The following is a 20,938-nucleotide window of genomic DNA, read 5'->3' as shown; positions in this document are numbered from 1 at the left end:
CTGCCCCAGGATTATCCCAGAATGCCCAGGGCCCTATTCTAACTGGCTCCCCGCAATTTCACTTCTGTTTATTCGTCGCAAAACGTTTAGATTAGATTAGATTAGATTAGATTAGATTACTTACAGTGTGGAAACAGGCCCTTCGGCCCAACAAGTCCACACCGACCCGCCGAAGCGCAACCCACCCATACCCCTACATTTACCCCTTTAACCTAACATTACGGGCAATTTAGCATGGCCAATTCACCTGACCTGCACATTTTTGGATTGTGGGAGGAAACTGGAGCACCCGGAGGAAATCCACGCAGACTCGGGGAGAACGTGCAAACTCCACACAGTCAGTCGCCTGAGTCGGGAATTGAACCCGGGTCTCTGGCGCTGTGAGGCAGCAGTGCTAACCACTGTGCCACCATGCCGCCCACAATTTAAAGTTCAGGAAAGGGCAGTCGGAATATTGCGTGCAATTCTGGTCTCCTTCCTGTCAGAAAGATGTTGTGAAACTTGAAAAGGTTCAGAAAAGATTTACAAGGATGTTGCCAGGGTTGGAGGATCTGAGCTACAGGGAGAGGCTGAACAGGCTGGGGCTGTTTTCCCTGGAGCGTCGGAGGCTGAGGGGAGACCTTATAGAGGTTTACAAAATTATGAGGGGCTTGGATAGGGTAAATAGGCAAAGTCTTTTCCTTGGGGTGGGGGAGTCCAGAACTAGAGGGCATAGGTTTAGGGTGAGAAGGGAAAGATATAAAAGAGACATATGGGGCAACTTTTTCATGCAGAGGGTGGTATGTGTATGGAATGAGCTGCCAGAGGATGTGGTGGAGGCTGGTACAATTACAGCATTTAAAAGGCATTTGGATGGGTATATGAATAGGAAGGGTTTGGAGGGATATGGGCCGGGTGCTGGCAGGTGGGACTAGATTGGGTTGGGATATCTGGTCGGCGTGGACGGGTTGGACCAAAGGGTCTGTTTCTGTGCTGTACATCTCTATGACTCTATGACTCTATAACAGCTGAGGGAAATCCAATTAGCTTTCAGGCTGGAACGTACAGCAACACAGACAACCAATGGTTGGAGAGGAAAGGTGGACCACTGAAGTGATCAACTCTCCAGGAAGAACCCAGAGTTCACAACCCCTCACTCTCCGATAAAAGTGGAGCATTATTAGAGACCATTCGGCCCATCGAGTCCACTCTGCCATTCGATCCTGGGCGATACATTTCCCTAGCCCGTTCTCCTGCCTTCCCCCCATAATTTCTTTGAGGAGGTAAAAAGCAATCTGACTAAGGAGAGCGAGTGAATCTCCAGAAGGCCCTTGACAGGATACCACGCAGGAGGCTGCTCAGTAAGGTAAGACGCCATTGGTGTTCGCGGCAAGGTGCTGGCATGGATACAGGGAGTGGGGATAGTGGGGTTTTCTTTCAGGGTGGCAGCTGGTGACTGGACAAGTCCCACAGGGGCCAGTGTCGGGACCACAGCTCTTCACGCGATACATTAATGCAGTGGATGAAGGAACGGTGTTGCTGGGTGTGCAGACAGCACAAGGACAGGTGGGGGAGCAGGCAGCGTCTGAGGAGGCGAGGAGGCTGGGAGAGCGGGCAGATGGAGAAGATTGTGGGGAAATGTGAAGTTATGCAGTTTGGTAGGAAGAACGGAGGCAGAGGCTATTTTCAAAACAAGGAAAGGTCTTGGGATCCTGGCTCAGGATTCCCTTCAGGTTGACATGCGGGTTCAGTTCGCAGTCGGGAAGGAAAGTGCAATGTTAGCATTAATTTCGAAAGGACTGGAATACAAGAGCAGGGGTGAGGCTGTAGAAGGTTCTGGTCAGACTGCATTTGGAATATTGTGAGCAGTTTTGGGCCTTGTATCTAAGGAAGGATGTGCTGCATTGGAGGGGGTCTGGAGGAAGTCCACAACAATGATTCTGGGGATAAAGGGCTTGTCATGTGAGGAGCAGCTGAGGACTCTAATGGGGTTTAGAAGGATGGGGCGGGGGGTGGGGGGGCAGAATCTGATTGAAAGCTACAGAATACGGAGCGGCCTGGATAGAGTGGACGTGGGGAAGATGTTTCCATGAGCAGGAGAGACTATGACCCGGGGCCAGAGTGAAGGGTCAACCCTTGAGAGGTTTGAGATGAGGAGGTATGATCCTTTCGTGATGAGGAGGACTTTCTTTAGCCAGAGGGAGGGGGAATCTGTGGGACTCATTGCCACAGTGGGCCGTGGAGGCCAAAACATTATTTAAGACAGAGGTAGGTTCTTGATGAGTAAGGGGATGAAAGATTCCAGGGAGAAGGCAGGGGAATGGGGTGGAGAAACCTCTATTCCTGAGCAAGGGCTTTTGCCCGAAACGTCGATTTTCCTGCTCCTCGGATGCTGCCTGACCTGCTGCGCTTTTCCAGCACCACTCTGATCTAGAAAATCTGGAGAAACATGTCAGACGTGATCAAATAGTGCAGAAGATTCAATGGGCCGAATGGCCTGATTCTGCTCCTGTTTGTTAACCCTTGATCCCTTTACTATGAATTTGTAGTGGGGTCTGATCAAGGTGTTGAAAAGGATTGACGGATTTGATTGTTTTCGATGTAGCAATATTATTTCATCCTGTCTGAAAGGGAGGAGTCTCAAAGGGCCGATATCCGGGACCCACTGACAAGGCAAAGCACACCAGGCTGATGGCACTCACCAACAAACAGAAGAGGACGTTGGGAAACTTACGGAGACATTCGTTGGCTGCCTCGGCAGATGCCCGCGCCCAGGGCCGGTCGTGGTAGAAGGGTTGGCACCTCTCACAGTCTACGCCCGATGTGTTGTGCTGACAGTCACACACCAACCTGCCCTGCCCGTTGGTCACACACTCACTGGCATGGCCATTACATTTACACCTGAGAACACAACCCAGTGACAATCAGAACCTGCATTCCGCTAGCACCTCTGGGTGTCCCTGAGGCGCTTCATGGCCAATGGAGACCAATGAAACGCAATCATCATTTTAATACAGGAAGCATAGCAGCCTGTTTGTACACAGCAAGATGCCAGAATGTGATCACGACCAGATTTTAATGATATTGGTTCAGGGACATTGGGTAAACTCCCTTTATATTCAAATAACACCCTGGAATCTTTCCCATCTCCTGACGGTGCAGTCCTCGCCTCAATTCAATGCCTCATCTAAAAAAAAAAGGCACCTCTGACAGTGCAGCACTCCTGCAGTATTGCAGTAGGATTATCACTCTGCATTACAGACTCAAGGCTTTACAGTTGAACTTACAATCAACAACAACTGTCATTTATATGGCGCTTCTAATGTCAAAACAAAATCTGACACGGCGCCACGTAAGGAGATATTTAGTTCAGATGACCCAAACATTTATCAAAGCTTTTAAAGTTTTTAAGGAGTTTCTTAAAAGTGGGGAAGGAGGTGGAGTGGTGGAGATGTTCAGGAAGGGAATTGCACAGTTTAGGGTCTGGGTTGTCAACACCTGCATAACAAACACTTTCCAGCTCCAAGACAAAAGGGCTAAACTCATCAAGGTTCACAATATATTATCACCATCTGGGAATTCAGATGTTCGAGGTAAATGGGTTTTATGGTTTCAGTTTTGTAAAGGAGATTTTAATTTTCTTTTAAATGAAGTCGGAGTGTCTTTTGGAGCAGGGAACTAAATACACTGTTTTCAAAAACAACATGAGGTTTAAGTTAAATACCTCAATCAGAGACTCGGGGAATTAATTGCTAATGTTTATAATGCTGTGCCTGACAGATTGTCAGACATCACGAGTACATTGTATTCAGCATCAGGTTTCTGTTCAGAACGACACCTCCATTTCAGCAGCAGGGCCTGTGATTTCGTAAAACTCTCCAGACTGTGAGAGTTTAGTTTAGAGATGTTTCTTAGCTGCCAGAACTAGCAAGACATCTCCAGGTCAAACAAGCTCTTATTGAACAGAGTTGGATTAAAGAATGAATCATTTGGAGGTGTAAAACAAATCTCAATTAGATTAGATTCCCTACAGTGTGGAAACAGACCCTTCGGCCCAACAAGTCCACACTGACCCTCCGAAGTGCAATCCACCCATACCCCTACACCTAACACTACGGGCAATTTAGCATGGCCAATTCACCTGACCTGCACATCTTTGGACTGTGGGAGGAAACTGGAGCACCCGGAGGAAACCCACACAGACACGGGGAGAATGTGCAAAGTCCACACAGACACTCGCCTGAGGCGGGAATTGAACCTGGGTCTCTGGCACTGTGAGGCAGCAGTGCTAACCACTGTGCCACCATGCCGCCCAAAAGGAATTGATTTTATCTTGGTGAGTGTTCAGGCTGGTTCAGAGATTCACTGGTTCACTGAGGCTGGTGGAACAGCCTGTAGAAATAAAAGGAACGCTGAGAGGCTACAGGACAATAATGCTGGGTTTTTTTTCCTGACCATGCTGTGACTAGATCTCAGGCCTGCAGAATTAGACAGGAAGGGATGAAGTCTGTGAAAAGCAGATGATTTGTAAATTCTATTATCAGACAAACGTTTTGAAAACGTAAGTAAGAAAGATGAAGGAAAAGACAATGTTTATGATATGTTTAGCCAATCTTCTTTAGCAGAAATGGAACAAATGGATTACACCAAACAACCTATTGAGATATTGAGCCAGAACCAATGAGATGACACGTGCCTTTTAGAGAGATTTGTTCTGTCCTGTTTCTCTTGAAGAGAGTGGTTGTAGCCCTGGTACCGAGGTGTCTGCTCCATGGAAAGCTGAGGAAATAGCTTTGGGGTTTTTAATAAAAGTAGTGTGAGTGGGTGGGGTCAGGCTCACACAGCCCCCAGGGTCTGAGCTTTTGCTTTCTGTTGTTGAAGTTGGGGTTGAAGCTGCTACACACAGCTCTCTCTCTGCTGCTGCTGCTCGACTCGCTCGGTCAGTGTTCCTTCCCCTGGACTGGGGGAGATCGCAAGTGAGGGAAGTCAGGTTTGCCTTTGGCAAGGGCGTGTTTATGGGATGCTGCTCTATTGGAACAGTTGGTTATAGCAGTTAAATAAGATCCCAGTGTGTTAAGTATTTCGATAGAGTTAAAGTTATGCCAATTCTTGTTTGGTTTGCATTTTAACTGGTGTCAGAATAAAGTGTGTTTTGCTTAAAGCTTAATGGTGTAGCCAATCGAATCACACCCCCTTAACACTTGCCTTCAAATAAAATAAAAGGCTAGGATTTCTCCGGTATATTTTGAGTAGGTTGGTCTGATCCATAACACCATTAACCAAGTGTTATTATTTGAAAGACAAAGTCTGAATGAGAAATTGGAAACCATCTCAAATACCACCCAATGAGCAATCATTGAACAAGTGGTGGTCCCATCTGAGAGAGTGTTGTGATTGGCTCACAAAATCCCAATGGCAGCTCATTTTGGAGTTAGGAACATGGGCTAAAGTACTGAGTGGCCAAGATTATACATAGGTATGGTCAAATAGAGCCAACAGCTTATGGCGAGACCCCCTGCATCGACTGAACCTACACCTTTGACCCTGATACTGGTTTGTGAGGCTTGGTCCTTGTCATCCTGAATTCCTAATCCGTCGCATTTCCCTCCCCACCTCCTCCAGCTCAAACAACACCTTCACAGGAAACACCAACAATAAAATGTGAGCAGGAATGGGGCCGTGACTTCCAACGGTGGGAGGGAGGGAGAGAGGGAGAGGGAGAGCGGGGGGTGGGAGACAGCAGGAGGAAACGAGAGAGGGAGGGAGAGGAAGTGAGACAGTGAGGGGGGGAGGCAGAGCGCAGGGGAAAGACAGCAAGAGGGAGTGAGAGAGGGAGGGTGAGGGAGTGAGAGGGAGAGGGGGAGAGGGGAAGGAAGCAAGACGGAGTGAGACAGCAAGAGGGTGTGAAAGAAGGAGGGGGAGGGAGAGAGGGAGGGAGAGGGAGACAACTAGAGGGAGCAAGGTGGAGTGAGAGAGGGAGAGTGAGGGGGAGAGAGTGGAGGTGAGAGATCTGGAGGGGGATGGGGTGGGAGGGCGCATGAGGTAGTGAAAGAGGGAAAGGGGGTGGGAATGGGAGGGAGAGGGTTGTGAGTGAGGGAGGGAGAGGAGTGAGAGAATGAGAGGGAGATGGAGCAAGAAAACAAGTGGGAGGGAGAGAGGAACGAGGCAGAGAGAAACAGAGGGAGAGTGAGAGAGGAACAAGATGGCGAGAGAAAGGGGAGTGAGAGAACGAGGGGTTGAGAGAATGAGATGGTGAGAGAGTGAAGGGGGGGACGAGAGTATGAGAGGGGGCTGAGAGAGTGAGATGGGAGCGAGCACGGCAGAGATGGATAAAACAAAGAGAGAGGAGATCAGTTCCAGCTGTTGTGGTTACAATTATTTCAAGGCTGACATCAGAATGGGAAGGTCCAGATGTTGTACAGCTGCCTTCTGATGTCAGAGGGAACGCTGAGCTGTTCAGTGGAATCCTCATGGATCAACATTAGGATAATCGAACCTCACTCACTTCAAAGGGAAAGCTTGCATTTCTGTAGTGCCTTTCACAACCTCAGGGCATCCCAGAGACGGTATGACACAGTCTTTTTGAAGCCTGTCCACTGCTGTAATGCAGGGAATGGTCTACACAGGAAGATCCCACAAAGGTGACTGTGACCATTGAATGTTTTCCGTGTTTCTGGTTGTGGGATAAATTTTGGCCCTGGGAGAACTCCCTCATTGTTCCCTGGAATACCAGTACGGGATCTTTAACATCCACCTGAGGAAGCCTCAGGTTCACATTTCATCTCAAAGACAACCCCTCAGACAGTGCAGCACTGTCAGGGAGCTCTGAACTCACCAGCTCCTGGCTCTACTACCCATTGAACAACGACAAAAACTAAAAAGACTGCACACTTCAACCTATTCACACCGTGACACCCGAAACCAAAACACATTGCCATGACAACTCTGTCAACAAAGGTTTGGATATTGTCCCTTGGTTTTACTGTCTGGTGAACCCTGGAACACATTCACTGGGGGGGGGGGGAAGGCATTTACTGGTGCGCGTCACTATTGGCCACACAGGAACTGACCCTCAAGCCAGAGAATGGGATTTGTGGAGCTGGAGCTCTGAGTGGAAATACTGGGCCTGAAAATGGGAATGTCTTATTCACCATATTGACGTCTAAAGGTGTGTTCAGTCAGGCAGAGGGAGCCAGGAATGTAGAGGTGTCAATAGGGAGGATTTAGATTAGATTGCTTACAGTGTGGAAACAGGCCCTTCGGCCCAACAAGTCCACACCGACCCTCTGAAGAGCAACCCACCCAGACCCATTCCCCTACATTTACCCCTTCACCTAACACCACGGGCAATTTAGCATGGCCAATTCACCTGACCTGCACATCTTTGGACTGTGGGAGGAAACCCACGCAGACACGGGGAGAATGTGCAAACTCCACACAGACAGTCGCCTGAGGCGGGAATTGAACCCGGGTCTCTGGCGCTGTGCCACAGTGCTTCCCCAAGGAGTCCTTGGACGGATGATGTCTCACTGATAGACCCTGCCTTCAGGCTGAACTGACAATTCCGATCCTCTGAGAAATTCTTCCATGGACAACAGGAATTCCTCAATATTTCCACTCTCTCTCCCGCTCTGACGGAGATATCCCACAGGGTATCCCACATCTCGGGACAAAGTGGCTCTTCCTCCGTCCACCACCTGGAGGCTAGCTCAAGCCCAAGGTGAGGGTGAGTGGGTGGGGAGGTCAAAGCACAGGGGAAGAGGCAGGTCCTTCATGAAAGCAGCAGCCATTATCCCCCACACCCCCTTCCAGAAACCCCACTCCCTACTCGCCACCCCCCCCCCCCCCCAGCCTCTCTTCCCAGGGTCTTATTGACACTCTCCGGAACACACCATCCCAGTCCCAGGAACAGACCGTCACAGCATGTTCCTTCTGAGTTCTTTCACAGGACGTGGGGGTCGAGGGCAGGGCCAGAATTTGTTGCCTGTCCCTAGTTGCCCTTGAACCAAGTGCCTTGCTCAGCCGTTTTGGAGGGCAGTTAGGGGTCAGCCCCATTGCTATGGGTCTGGAGTCACGTGTAGGCCAGGCCGGAGAAGGATGGCAGATTTCCTTCCCAGACAGAGTCTGTCCGGAAGGAATGTTCGCCAATCCGATCTCTGGTTTTCTTCCAGGACATTCATTTCCAAACAGAGTCGTTCAGCACAGAAACAGACCCTTCGGCCCAACCCATCCATGCCGACCAGATATCTCATTCTAATCTAGTCCCATTTGCCAATATCTGGCCCATATCCCTCCAAACTCTTCCTATTCATATACCCATCCAAATGCCTCTTAAATGTTGCAATTGTACCAGCCTCCACCACACCCTCTGGCAGCTCATTCCATACACGTACCACCCTTTGCGTGAAAAAGTTATCCTTTAGGTCCCTTTTAAATCTTTCCCCTCTCACCTTCAACCTTTGCCCTCTAATTCGGGGAAAAGACCTTGGCTATTCACCCTATCCACGCCCCTCATGATTTTATAAATCTCTATAAAGTTATCCCTCAGCCTCTTACACTCCAAGGAAAAAACGTCCCGGCCTATCCAGCCTCGGTAACCCAAACCCTCCAATCTTGGGATCATCTTTGGGAATCTTTTCTGCGTCCTTTCCAATTCGATGACATCCTTCCTACAGCAGGGAGACCAGAATTCCACGCAGTACTCTATATGTGGCCTCACCAACGTCCTGTACAGCTGTAACATGACCTCCCAACTCCTGAAGACAATGCTTGGACCAATGAAAACTAATGTACCAAATGCCACCTTCACCCCCCCCCACCCCCCCAGGTGAGATTTTACAACAACGAGAGCTTGACCAATTTGCAATTGCTGAATTTTATGAATTGAAATTTCACCCCCCTCCCCTCCCCGTCATGGTGGGGTTTGAACCCCAGTCTTTGACTCGGCTGTGTGTTGCTGAGTCAGGTGAGATTACCCTCCCTGAGCCAGCTCTATGTTCCACCAGCTGAAAGCTGGGCATCTCATAAAGGCCTTCTTGGAGATCGCTCACCAGCTCAAACTCCGAAACCCAGGGAAAGGGAGAGGCTCCTACCCAGGCCGCCCCCGAATCAGCAACGTGACAGTGTCCTGAATATAACCCGCAGCTCAGCGTCCCTCCTGTGGGGCCTGACCTGTTCTGTCTGTCTCAGCGTCCAGGGGTCAGCAGAGCGGGAATGGAGGCTCCTGTCCATGGGTCACACAGCCGCTGTGATATGGGCTGAGAGAGAGGGAAAGAGAAAGAGAGGAAAAGAGAGGGAAAAGATGGAGTGAAGGAAAGAGCAATAAAGAAATGAATGACAGAAGGATATGAGAGAGAGAGAAGGACACACAAACAGAGAGCAAGAGATGGACTTAGAGAAAGACACAGCAAGACATGATAAGACAGAGAGAGAGAAAGAGAGATGTAGACAGACAGACAGACAGAGCAACTGAGAGGCAGAAGGTGAGGGAGGGAGCAAGAGGGAACTAGGCATAAAATGGCATAACATTGAGGGCTCTGGGCCTGATGTGGGAAGCTGGTTACTAATGTAGGTTTAGTGTGGGTTTGGCAGTACAGACTTGATGGGCCAAAGGGCCTTTTCTGTGCTGCTCAATTCTCTGATTCGATGTCAATAGACCGAAGATGGCATGAATGGGTGAAGAGACAGTACAATCCGGTGAGAAGGAGAGACTTGTATTTCCACACTCACAATCACTGCATGTCTCCAGTGAATGAAGTTTTATTTATATTGAGCTGATGTGGAACGGGAAAAACAGTAGTTAATGTGTGTGCACAGCAAGATCCCGCACACTGTGATTGGACCAGGTTTCGATAATCGGCAGGGATCAGTATTGACTCGATCACTGGAGAGAGCTGTCCTGCTTCTCCTTCAAAGCAGCTGCAGGATCACTGAACCATTACAATGTACACAGAGGCTATTCGGCCCATCATACCTGCACCAGCTCCATGAGCATTTTCACTCAGTGTCTTTCTCCTGCCTTTACCCCGTAACCCTGCACATTATTCCCCTTTACATGACCATCCGATACCCTGTTCAATGCCACGGGATCAGGTACCCCACACAGACAGACAGCTGGGGCACTGTTTAGATCAGGCACCTCTGACAGTGCGGCACTCTCTCACCACTGACCCTCCGACAGTGCGGCGCTCTCTCACCACTGACCCTCCGACAGTGCGGCACTCCCTCAGCACTGACCCTCCGACAGTGCGGCACTCCCTCAGCACTGACCCTCCGACAGTGCGGCACTCACTCAGCACTGACCCTCCGACAGTGCGGCACTCCCTCAGCACTGACCCTCCGACAGTGCGGCACTCACTCAGCACTGACCCTTCGACAATGCGGCACTCACTCAGCACTGACCCTCCAACAGTGTGGCACTCCCTCAGCACTGACCCTCCGACAGTGCGGCATTCCCTCAGCACTGACCCTCCAACAGTGTGGCACTCCCTCAGCACTGACCCTCCGACAGTGCCCACTCTCTCAGCACTGACCCTCCGACAGTGCGGCACTCCCTCAGCGCTGACCCTCCGACAGTGCCCACTCCCTCAGCACTGACTCTCCGACAGTGCCCACTCCCTCAGCACTGACCCTCCGACAGTGCGGCACTCCCTCAGCGCTGACCCTCCGACAGTGCCCACTCCCTCAGCACTGACCCTCCGACAGTGCAATACTCCCTCAGCACTGACCCTCCGACAGTGCGGCACTCCCTCAGCACTGACCCTCCGACAGTGCGGCGCTCCCTCAGCACTGACCCTCCGACAGTGCGGCACTCCCTCAGCACTGACCCTCCGACAGTGCGGCACTCCCTCAGCACTGACCCTCCGACAGTGCGGCGCTCCCTCAGCACTGACCCTCCGACAGTGCGGCACTCCCTCAGCACTGACCCTCTGACAGTGCGGCACTCCCTCAGCACTAACCCTCCGACAGTACAATACTCCCTCAGCACTGACCCTCCGACAGTGCGGCACTCCCTCAGCACTGACCCTCCGACAGTGTTTCACTCCCTCAGCACTGACTCTCCGACAGTGCCCACTCCCTCAGCTCTGACCCTCCGACAGTGCTGCACTCCCTCAGCACTGACCCTCCGACAGTACAGCACTCCCTCAGCACTGACCCTCCGACAGTGCGGCACTCCCTCAGCACTGACCCTCCGACAGTGCATTACTCCCTCAGCACTGACCCTCCGACAGTGTGGCACTCCCTCAGCACTGACCCTCCGACAGTGTGGCACTACCTCAGCACTGACCCTCCAACAGTGCAGCACTCCCTCAGCACTGACCCTCCGACAGTGCATTACTCCCTCAGCACTGACCCTCCGACAGTGCGTCACTCCCTCAGCACTGACCCTCCGACAGTGCAGCTCTCCCTCAGCACTGACCCTCTAACAGTGCGGCACTCCCTCAGCACTGACCCTCCGACAGTGCATTACTCCCTCAGCACTGACCCTCCGACAGTGCGTCACTCCCTCAGCACTGACCCTCCGACAGTGCAGCTCTCCCTCAGCACTGACCCTCTAACAGTGCGGCACTCCCTCAGCACTGACCCTCCAACAGTGCGGCACTCCCTCAGCACTGACCCTCCAACAGTGCGGCACTCCCTCAGCACTAACCCTCCGACAATGCAGGGCTCCCTCAGCACTGAACCTCCAGCAGTAAGTGGCAGTGAGGGGGAGAGAGAGAGAGACAGAGTGAGAGGGAGTGAGAGAGAGGGTGAGAGATTGAGAGAGAGTGGGAGAGTGAGAGAGAAAGTGAGGGCGAGAGTGTGAGGGACAGAGAGAGTGAGTGAGGGAGAGAGTGAGAGAGAGGATGAGGGAGTGAGAGAGGTGAGAGAGAGTGTGAGAGAGAGAGTGTGAGGGGGAGAGAATGAATGAGGGACAGAGTGAGTGAGGGAGAGAAGGAGAGAGTGTGGAAACTGATTTGCGGACTCTCCCAGGGTCTGTGTTGTGATGGGTCCCAGCCAATATTGATCCCTGCAGATTATCAAGACCTGAGCTTACTCTCCATTGCACTCTGCTCGTTTGAAACACTCCTTAAAACCAATCTCTTCAACGAACCATGTTCAGTCTCCTCCATTTCCTCAGATCCCTCTATTTGTTTCACCTTCCAGCATTTATCTAGCTTCCCTCCATATGCATCGTTGTTATTCCCCTCAGCTAGTCTGTGTTGCCAATTCCAGATTCTCACTCATCGCTGGATAAAGGGGTTTATCCTGAATTTATTTCTGGATTAACTTGGGTCTCTCACCTAGTTTGGGTTTAACTGTAAGGAAGACCTTTCCCAATATCCACCGTTCACAAAGCTTTTATAATCATTGAGTAAGTCATTCTTCATTCTTCCCTTTCCCGAACAAAGTGACCTCCAATTTGTTCAGTTTTTCCTGACAGTTCCAAGCTCAGTCCTGGGATTATCCCAGTGGATTTACCATCGTCCTGTTAGTGTGTACACGTGAGTTCACAGACTGTCACTCATACTGGAGTCATAGGGTCATACAGTAAGGAAACAGACCCTTCGGCCCAACCAGTCCATGCTGACCATAATCCCAAACTAAACTAGTCCCACCTGCCAGCTCCTGGCCCTTATCCCTCCGAACCTCTCCTATCCATGTCCTTATCCAAATGACTTTTAAACGTTGTAACTGTCCCCACATCCACCACCTCCTCAGGGAGTTCATTCCACACACACCCACACTCTCTGTGTAAAAATGTTGCCCCCTCATGCCCTTTTTAAATCCTTCCCCTCTCACTTTAAAACCATGCCCCCTAGTTTTGAACTCCACCCCCTTGGGAAAAGACCCTTGTCATTGACCTTATGTATGCCCCTCATATTTTATAAATCTCTATGAGGTCACTCTTCAACTGTCTCAACTCCTGAGAAAAATATCCCAGTCTTTTTTTCTGTCTCAAACCCTCCATTCCCAGCAACATCCTGATAAATCTTTTCTGGACCCTCTCCTATTTAATAATATCCTTCCTATAACGGAGAGACCCGAACTGGACACAGTATTGCAGACCTCACCAATATCCTGTACAACCTCAACATGACATCCCAACTCCTGTATTCAATGCTCTGAACAATGACGGCAAGCATGCTAAAGGCCTTCTTAACCCCTCTGTATATATGTGACAGAAACTTCAAAGAATTATGTATCTAAACCCTGTGTATTGCAAAAAGACGTGCACAGCTTTTCTATTGTTGAGCCCGTGTTTGGACAAAGTTAGAGATAAGCCTCAGATTAGACTGTTCAGCAGATCTGAAGATTAGGTGAAGCCAATTATTTTCAGCTGCCCTGGGCTTTGAGATTTGGTATCCCCTCTGGACATCTCTCGATCGTAACATCCTCCTTTCAAACACTCCTTCACCATAACCTCCTCAACAAAGCTTTAGGTCATCTGCCAGAAACACCATCCCAGCAGCTCAGTCCCAGTTATTAACCTGTCAGGTACCTTGGGATACTATCCAAGGAGCGACATAAATGCAATTTGTTGTTGTAGAGGAAGCCAGGCAGCGATGGATAATTACCTGCCGCCCACGGATAAATCGGAGATGGCATAATAATAGGAACGGAGCACCCGGTGATCCCGAAAGATATCGTCTCCAAAGGTGTTCAGTCGGTTCAGGGAAATGAGCAGGTCGGTGGCTGTTACCCAATCCTAGGCAGAACAAACACACAGGGTCAGAACCAGGGAGCGAGGGATGGGCCCCAGAGAAAGAGGGAAACAGAAAGGAGAAATTGAAGCAAAGAATGAGAGAGAAAATTTGGGGGAGAGCAGCAACAATAGAGTGAGAGAGAGGGAGGAAGATGGAGCAAGAGAATGGGGGGGGGAGAGAGAGGGGAGAGAGTGAGGGAGGGGGGGAAGAGAGAGGGAGGGAGGGGGGAAGAGAGAGGGAGGGAGGGGGGAAGAGAGAGTGAGGGAGGGGGGGAAGAGAGAGGGAGAGAGAGGGAGAGAGAGGGAGGGAGAGAGAGGGAGAGGGAGAGAGAGAGAGGGAGAGAGAGGGAGAGGGAGAGAGAGAGAGAGGGAGAGAGAGAGAGAGGGAGAGAGAGGGGGAGAGGGGGGAAGAGAGAGGGAGGGAGAGGGAGGGGAGAGAGTGAGGGAGAGGGGGGAAGAGAGAGGGAGGGAGAGAGAGGGGGAGAGGGGGGAAGAGAGAGGGGGAAGAGAGAGAGAGGGAGAGGGGGGAGAGAGAGAGGGAGAGGGGGGAAGAGAGAGGGAGGGAGAGAGAGGGGGAGAGGGGGGAAGAGAGAGGGGGAAGAGAGAGAGAGGGAGAGGGGGAGAGAGTGAGGGAGGGGGGGGAGAGAGTGAGGGAGGGGGGAGAGAGTGAGGGAGGGGGGGAAGAGAGAGAGGGAGGGAGAGGGAGGGGAGAGAGTGAGGGAGAGGGAGGGGAGAGAGTGAGGGAGAGGGGGAAGAGAGAGAGGGAGGGAGAGAGAGGGAGGGGAGAGAGTGAGGGAGAGGGGGAAGAGAGAGAGGGAGGGGAGGGAGTGAGGGAGAGGGGAAATAGAGAGGGAGGGAGAGGGAGGGGAGAGAGTGAGGGAGAGGGGGGAAGAGAGAGGGAGAGGGGGGAAGAGAGAGGGAGAGGGGGAAGAGAGAGGGAGAGGGGAGAGAGTGAGGGAGAGGGGAAGAGGGAGAGGGAGAGGGGGAAGAGGGAGAGGGGGAAGAGAGAGAGAGGGGGAAGATAGAGAGGGGGAGGGAGCGGGAGGTGAGATAGTGAGGGAGGGGGGGAAGAGAGTGAGGGGGGAGAGGGGGGGAGAGGGGGGAAGAGAGAGAGGGAGGGAGTGGGAGGTGAGGGGGGGAAGAGAGAGAGAGCGAGGGAGGGGGGAGAGAGAGCAAAGGAGAGAGGGGGAAGAGAGGGTGTGAGGGAAAGAGGGGCAAGAGAGAGAGTGAAGGGGAAGAGAGAGGGGGAGGGAGAGCATAGAGAGAGTGAGGGAGAGAGGAGGAAGAGAGGGTGTGAGGGAGAGAGGGGCAAGAGAGAGTAAGGGGGGGGAAGAGAGAGAGGGAGGGGAGAGAATTAGGGAGGGAGGGGGAGACAGCGGGGGAGAGAGGGGGAAGAGAGGGTGTGAGGAAGAGAGGGGGAAGAGAGAGCGGGGGGGGAAGAGAGAGGGAGAGAGGGAGGGAGGGAGAGAGGGGTAGAGAGAGACTGTGAGGGAGAAATGGGAGGGAGAGCATGTGAGGGAGAGATGGGGGAGAGAGACAGAGTGCAAAGGAGAAGGAGAGAGTGAGAGCACAAGGTGGAGAGAGAGAGAGAGAGGGAGAGAGAGCAGGAGGAAGGGAAGACAGCAAGGATGGGAAAGAGAGAGAGTGAAATAAGTGAAGAAAGGGAGGGAAGAGGAGAGGGAGTTAAGGGGAGGGAGAGATGGGAAATGTAGAAATAGATATTGAGACTGTGTGTGTATCAGAGAGAGTGACAGAAGAAATTGAGTTATAAAAAGAAAATAAAACAGAGGGAACAAGGCCTTCAGCAAACGCTGAGCAAGAAACCATCCTGCATCAGGCAAAGGACCCGGAATATAATCCCAACTCGATCCCAAAGGTACAACAACAGCACAGAGAGATGCTTTCCAAGCCCTCCTGAGAGGGTACCGTGGGGAGTGTGTGGGCACTGACTGTGTATAACCACATACAGAGAACGTGGACTAGCCACAGGTAGGTGGGGGCTGGTGGATGGGAATACAGAGCATGGGGTTACTATACGATGGTGTGTGCTGTCGGACGGACTGACTGACCTTCACACAACCTCTTCACATCCCTCAGAAACACTCAGTACACATGGAGACTGGGGTTAGACCGCCAACAAAAACACTGAGTGCAACACAGTCTTCTGTTTGGTTGGTTAGAAACGAGACCAGCAGGTCAGGTCAGGAGTCCAAATCCCTCCTCCAGTCTGCCAATCCCCCCAGGATCTTACACAGAAACGGAAGATTAATCCTCAGGATCACAGGAAAGAACACATTGGTCCCAGAGGGAGTGCAATGAAAGTTCACAGAACGGATTCCTGGGATGAGGAACTGTCCTTCGAGATGGGACTGAGGAGGCAGTCTCTATATTTCCTTCACATTTTAAACAATGAGATATGATCTTAATGAAACATACTATTCTTCAGGGTTTGACAGGACAGTACACACTCTCCCCCTGGGTGGGATACACAGGGTTTGAGCTTCAGAGGGAAGATACTGCGATGATGTTGTGAAACTTGAAAGGGTTCAGAAAAGATTTACAAGGATGTTGCCAGGGTTGGAGGGTTTGAGCTACAGGGAGAGGCTGAACAGGCTGGGGCTGTTTTCCTTGGAGCGTCGGAGGCTGAGGGGTGACCTTATAGGGGTTTATAAAATCATGAGGGACATGGATAGGATAAATAGACAAAGTCTTTTCCCTGGGGTGGGGGAATCCAGAACTAGAGGGCATAGGTTTAGGGTGAGAGGGGAAAGATATAAAAGAGACTTAAGGGGCAACTTTTTTCACACAGAGGGTGGTACGTGTATGGAATGAGCTGCCAGAGGATGTGGTGGAGGCTGGTACAATTGCAACATTTAAGAGGCATTTGGATGGGTATATGATTAGGAAGGGTTTGGAGGGATATGGGCCGTGTGCTGGCAGGTGGGACTAGATTGGGTTGGGATATCTGGTCGGCATGGACGGGTTAGACCGAAGGGTCTCTATGAGTCTATGAGGAGAAACCTCTTGACTCTAATGGTTATGAATCTTTAGAATTCTCTTTCCCAGAGTGCTGTTGATGCTGGATCATTGTGTACATTCAGGACAGAGCTCACATAGATTTTTGGGCACAATGCCTAAGAGATAAGGGGCTGGAACAGGAAGGTCAAGTTGAGTTGGAAGGAATGGAGGATACAGGCGCCAAGGGGCTGAGTGGCCTGCGTCTAGTCCTGATGAATGGCCTTGACTTCTCCACCTCCTGACGCTGCCCTGGCTGGCTGTGTTCCTCCAGCCTCCGGCCTGTCTGCCTTGGATTCCAACATCTGCAGGTTTACTGTCTCTGTTCCCACTCCTTGTTTCACCATTTGTCTGTGAGTGAAAATCCCACCCAAAAAAAAATCATCACAACTAAAACGTACTTTTTGTTTCATCCTCCATGATCTCTTTCACTTCTTGATGATTGGGAGATAAAGGCTGTTTGATGGACAACCAAGAACCATCCAATCGGTTTTGAGAAAGCGATGACGGACATGTTGGGTGACCAATGGTGATAGAGTGAGGGCAGGCAATGGTTGGCTGGATGTCATGTGCTGAAGACTACAAATGTGTCCAATCAGAGCTGGTGACCTCTGAATTGGGTCAAGTCACTGCTTGAAGCAAACCCAAAGGCTCATGGGTTAGAACCAAATACCGTCCCAGAGTCCCTCTGCTTTGTTTCTTCATTCACTGGGTGAGATTGTCACTGGCTGGGCCAGTATTTATTGTCTGTCCCTAATTGCCCACAGGACTGTTAAGAGTCAACCCCATTGCTGTGGGTCTGGAGTCACATGTAGGCCAGACCCAGGTAAGGTTGGCAGATTTCCTTCCCTAAAGGGAACCTGATGAGTTTTCCTGACAGTGGAAAATGGTTTCATGGTTATTAGACTCTGAATTGCATTACTTGCCGTGGTGGGGTTTGAACCCAGGACCCTCGAACATTGCCCATGTCTCTGGATCAACAGTCCAGTGATAATACCACTAGGTCATTGCCCCTCTCACCCCCGTTGTCAATACTGAGAGCTAACAGCTCAAAGGATGATTGTTCAGGGCATTTTCAGGATCTTAACTTTGAGATTTTCTTGTATCTGTGGAGAGATGATTTGGAGGAGCTGGTGTTGGACAAAGTTAAAAATCACACAACACCAGGTTATAGTCCAACAGAATTATTTGGAAGCACTAGCTTTCGGAGTGCTGCTCCTTCGTCAACCACCGTCAAAGCACACTTCCATCTAGAAGGACAAAGGCAGCAGATACACAGGAACACCATCCCCTGCAAGTTCCCCTCAGAGACACTCCCCATCCTGACTTGGAAATATAGCGCTGTTTCTTCACTGTCTTTGGGTCAAATTCCTGGAATTCCCTCCCTAAAGGCATTGTGGGTCAACCCAAAGCACAGTGACTGCAGCAGTTCAGGAAGGCAGCTCTCTGGTGTAGGAGCCTTACTCTGTATCTAAGAGGTATGTACTTGCATTGAACAGTGTCATACCTGACTGAGTGCTGCAGTGATGTTAACACTGAGGTTTAAGATGGTGAACACACCAATCCCCTGCCTGTGATGTCCATCTTTACTTAATGAGAACCAATGAAAATAAAGGACTTGCATTTTTATAGCATCTTTCACAGCCTTAGGACATCACAAAGCACTTTACAATTACTTCATAAATGTTCATAAATGTTATCAATGTGAAAACATGGGAAATTGGAGCACGGGCAGCACCCACAGACTGGAATGTGATCGGTGACTGAGTGATTTTGACAGTGGGTATAGTATTTGCCAGCACATTGGACAGACCTCACTTGTCCATCATCAAAATAGTGACCATGGGGACCTCAATGGGCAGATGGGGCCCACCTCACAGACAGAGCTCTGTCACGGCATTCCCTTAGTGCCCTCGCCCAGTGCCCTCGCCCAGTGCAGTGCCCTCGCCCAGTGCAGTGCCCTCGCCCAGTGCCCTCGCCCAGGGCAGTGCCCTCGCCCAGTGCCCTCGCCCAGTGCCCTCGCCCAGTGCCCTCGCCCAGTGCCCTCGCCCAGTGCAGTGCCCTCGCCCAGTGCCCTCACCCAGTGCCCTCACCCAGTATAGTGCCCTCGCCCAGTGCCCTCACCCAGTACAGTGCCCTCACCCAGTACAGTGCCCTTGCCCACTGCCCTCACCCAGTAGAGTGCCCTCGCCCAGTGCCCTCACCCAGTACTGCCCTCGCCCAGTACTGCCCTCGCCCCGTACTGCCCTCACCCAGTACAGTGCCCTCGCCCACTGCCCTCGCCCAGTACAGTGCCCTCCCCCAGTACAGAGCCCTCGTCCAGTAGTGCCCTCGCCCAGTGCAGTGTAGTGCCCTCCCCCAGTACAGAGCCCTCCTCCAGTAGAGTGCCCTCGCCCAGTACAGTGCCCTCCCCCCAGTACAGTGCCCTCGCCCAGTAGAGCCCTCGCCCAGTACAGTGCCCTCCCCCCAGTACAGTGCCCTCCCCCAGTACAATGCCCTCCCCCAGTACAGAGCCCTCCCCCAGTACAGTGCCCTCCCCCAGTACAGTGCCCTCCCCCAGTACAGTGCCCTCGCCCAGTACAGAGCCCTCGCCCAGTACAGAGCCCTCGCCCAGTACAGAGCCCTCCCCCCAGTACAGAGCCCTCCCCCCAGTACAGAGCCCTCCCCCAGTACAGAGCCCTCCCCCAGTACAGTGCCCTCCCCCAGTACAGTGCCCTCCCCCAGTACAGTGCCCTCCCCCAGTGCAGAGCCCTCACCCTGTATAGTGCGCTTGCCCTGTACAAAGCCCTCACGTGGCATGAGGACCAGACACGAGAGAGAGCTACCTCCCTGAACCACAGCTGATATGGAGAAACTCAGCAGGTCTGGCAGCATCTGTGCACAGAGAAAGCAGAGTGACCTCAGACCCAAAACGTTAACTCTGTTTCTCTCTTCCCAGAAGCTGCCAGACTTGCTAAGTTTCTCCAGCAATCTGTCTTTGTTAGTTTTTGATCTCCAGCGTCCTCAGTGGTTTGCTCGTCTTTCCCAGGGACTGTCAGCACGGTGGAAACGTTATCGCTGACTCCCTCTCCACAGAGGCTGCCAGACCTGCCGGTTTCTCCAGCAATGTCTGTCTTTGTTTCAGATTTCCAGCATCTGCAGGTCCTCGTTTTGATGAATTCCCCAGCTGACGTGCGGGGGTGTACTGCGGGGGATGGGGGTGCACGGGGGAGTAGTTACCTGCAGCATAGGGCTGGAGTCAAAGCTGTACGCACTGGGCCTCCCCTCCAGGGTGGAGAAAGCCACGTTCCCCCCTGTCAGGGGGGAGATATCGCTGAACTCGTCAGTGCAGAAGGGTACCCGCTCCTCATCCCCTGCCCTCAGGAAGGTCCCAGTCGAATGGCCGTATGTCTGCTGACAGGAAGCGCTGTAATACTGGTAGGGAGTCCAGGGGGCGCCCTCATGGGTCCTCTTGTAGATAGCAAAGCTCTCAGGCCTGCTGGTGTGAAACTTCAGGCGGATGTAGGTAATCTCAAACGACTTGCCTAGAGCAAGGGAGAGACAGACAGAGAGAGGGAAATAATGGAGAGAAAGTGAGAATTCCCTCCGGGCTGTTTGCCGAATGCCAGGAGTAACAATGGTCTCTGCTCAGTTATTATCATCGAATCCCCACAGTGCGGAAACAGGCCTTTCGGCCCAACAAGTCCCTCCCAAAAGCCACCCACCCCCTACCCTATTACTCTACATTTCTCCTGACCTGCACGTCCCAGAGCACTATGGGGCAATTTCCCATGGCTAACCCACACATCCCCCTGGACAATTTACCCACGGCCAACCCATCCAAACCTGCACATCTTTGGACTGTGGGAGGAAATTGGAGCAGCCCCTCACAGGCCACGGGGAGAATGTGCAAACTCCACGCAGACAGCCGCCTGAGGCGGGAATCGAACCCGGGTCCCTGTGAGGCAGTAGGGCTAACCACTGAGCCACCTGGTCAAAGTCCCAGTTTTACTGAGCAATGAGCTACTTGCTTTTACTGGAGCATCTGAAATCCAAATCCCCCCATTCAAATACCACCCCGCCCCACGGATTCCTGTTTCCCTCCCTCCACCTCTCTCTGTGTCTCTAATCTCCTCCTCCTACAGCCTCGCAATCCACTCAGAAATCCACCTACCTCGAGTTCTGGCCTTCACTACAGACTCGACCATCCCATTGGCAACTGTGCCCTCGCCTCCCCTGGACTCTGAGCAAGGCAGCTAATTGCTAGGGGAGTGTGTT

The 20,938-nt window shown here is 51.8% G+C and overlaps 1 protein-coding gene across 1 annotated transcript in view; it reads right to left on the bottom strand.

Moving 5' to 3' along the window:
* LOC122564978 (laminin subunit gamma-3-like) overlaps positions 1–20,938 on the bottom strand; it is a 218,008-nt gene that overhangs the window by 163,974 nt on the left and 33,096 nt on the right. The window contains exons 2-4 of the mRNA XM_087998211.1: positions 19,901–20,205; positions 13,539–13,669; positions 2,714–2,880 (exon numbers count right to left, since the gene is read on the bottom strand). Of these exons, the coding sequence (XP_087854337.1) occupies positions 2,714–2,880; positions 13,539–13,669; positions 19,901–20,205 (603 nt within the window). The remainder of the gene's footprint in view (positions 1–2,713; positions 2,881–13,538; positions 13,670–19,900; positions 20,206–20,938) is intronic.

The sequence above is a fragment of the Chiloscyllium plagiosum genome, unplaced genomic scaffold, assembly GCF_037043375.1.
Source record: "Chiloscyllium plagiosum isolate Xiang-an unplaced genomic scaffold, Cpla_swu_hap1 HiC_scaffold_21, whole genome shotgun sequence".
NCBI lineage: Eukaryota > Metazoa > Chordata > Chondrichthyes > Orectolobiformes > Hemiscylliidae > Chiloscyllium > Chiloscyllium plagiosum.
Note: the sequence above shows the minus strand (reverse complement) of the source record. Positions and strands in the feature narration are given on the sequence as shown.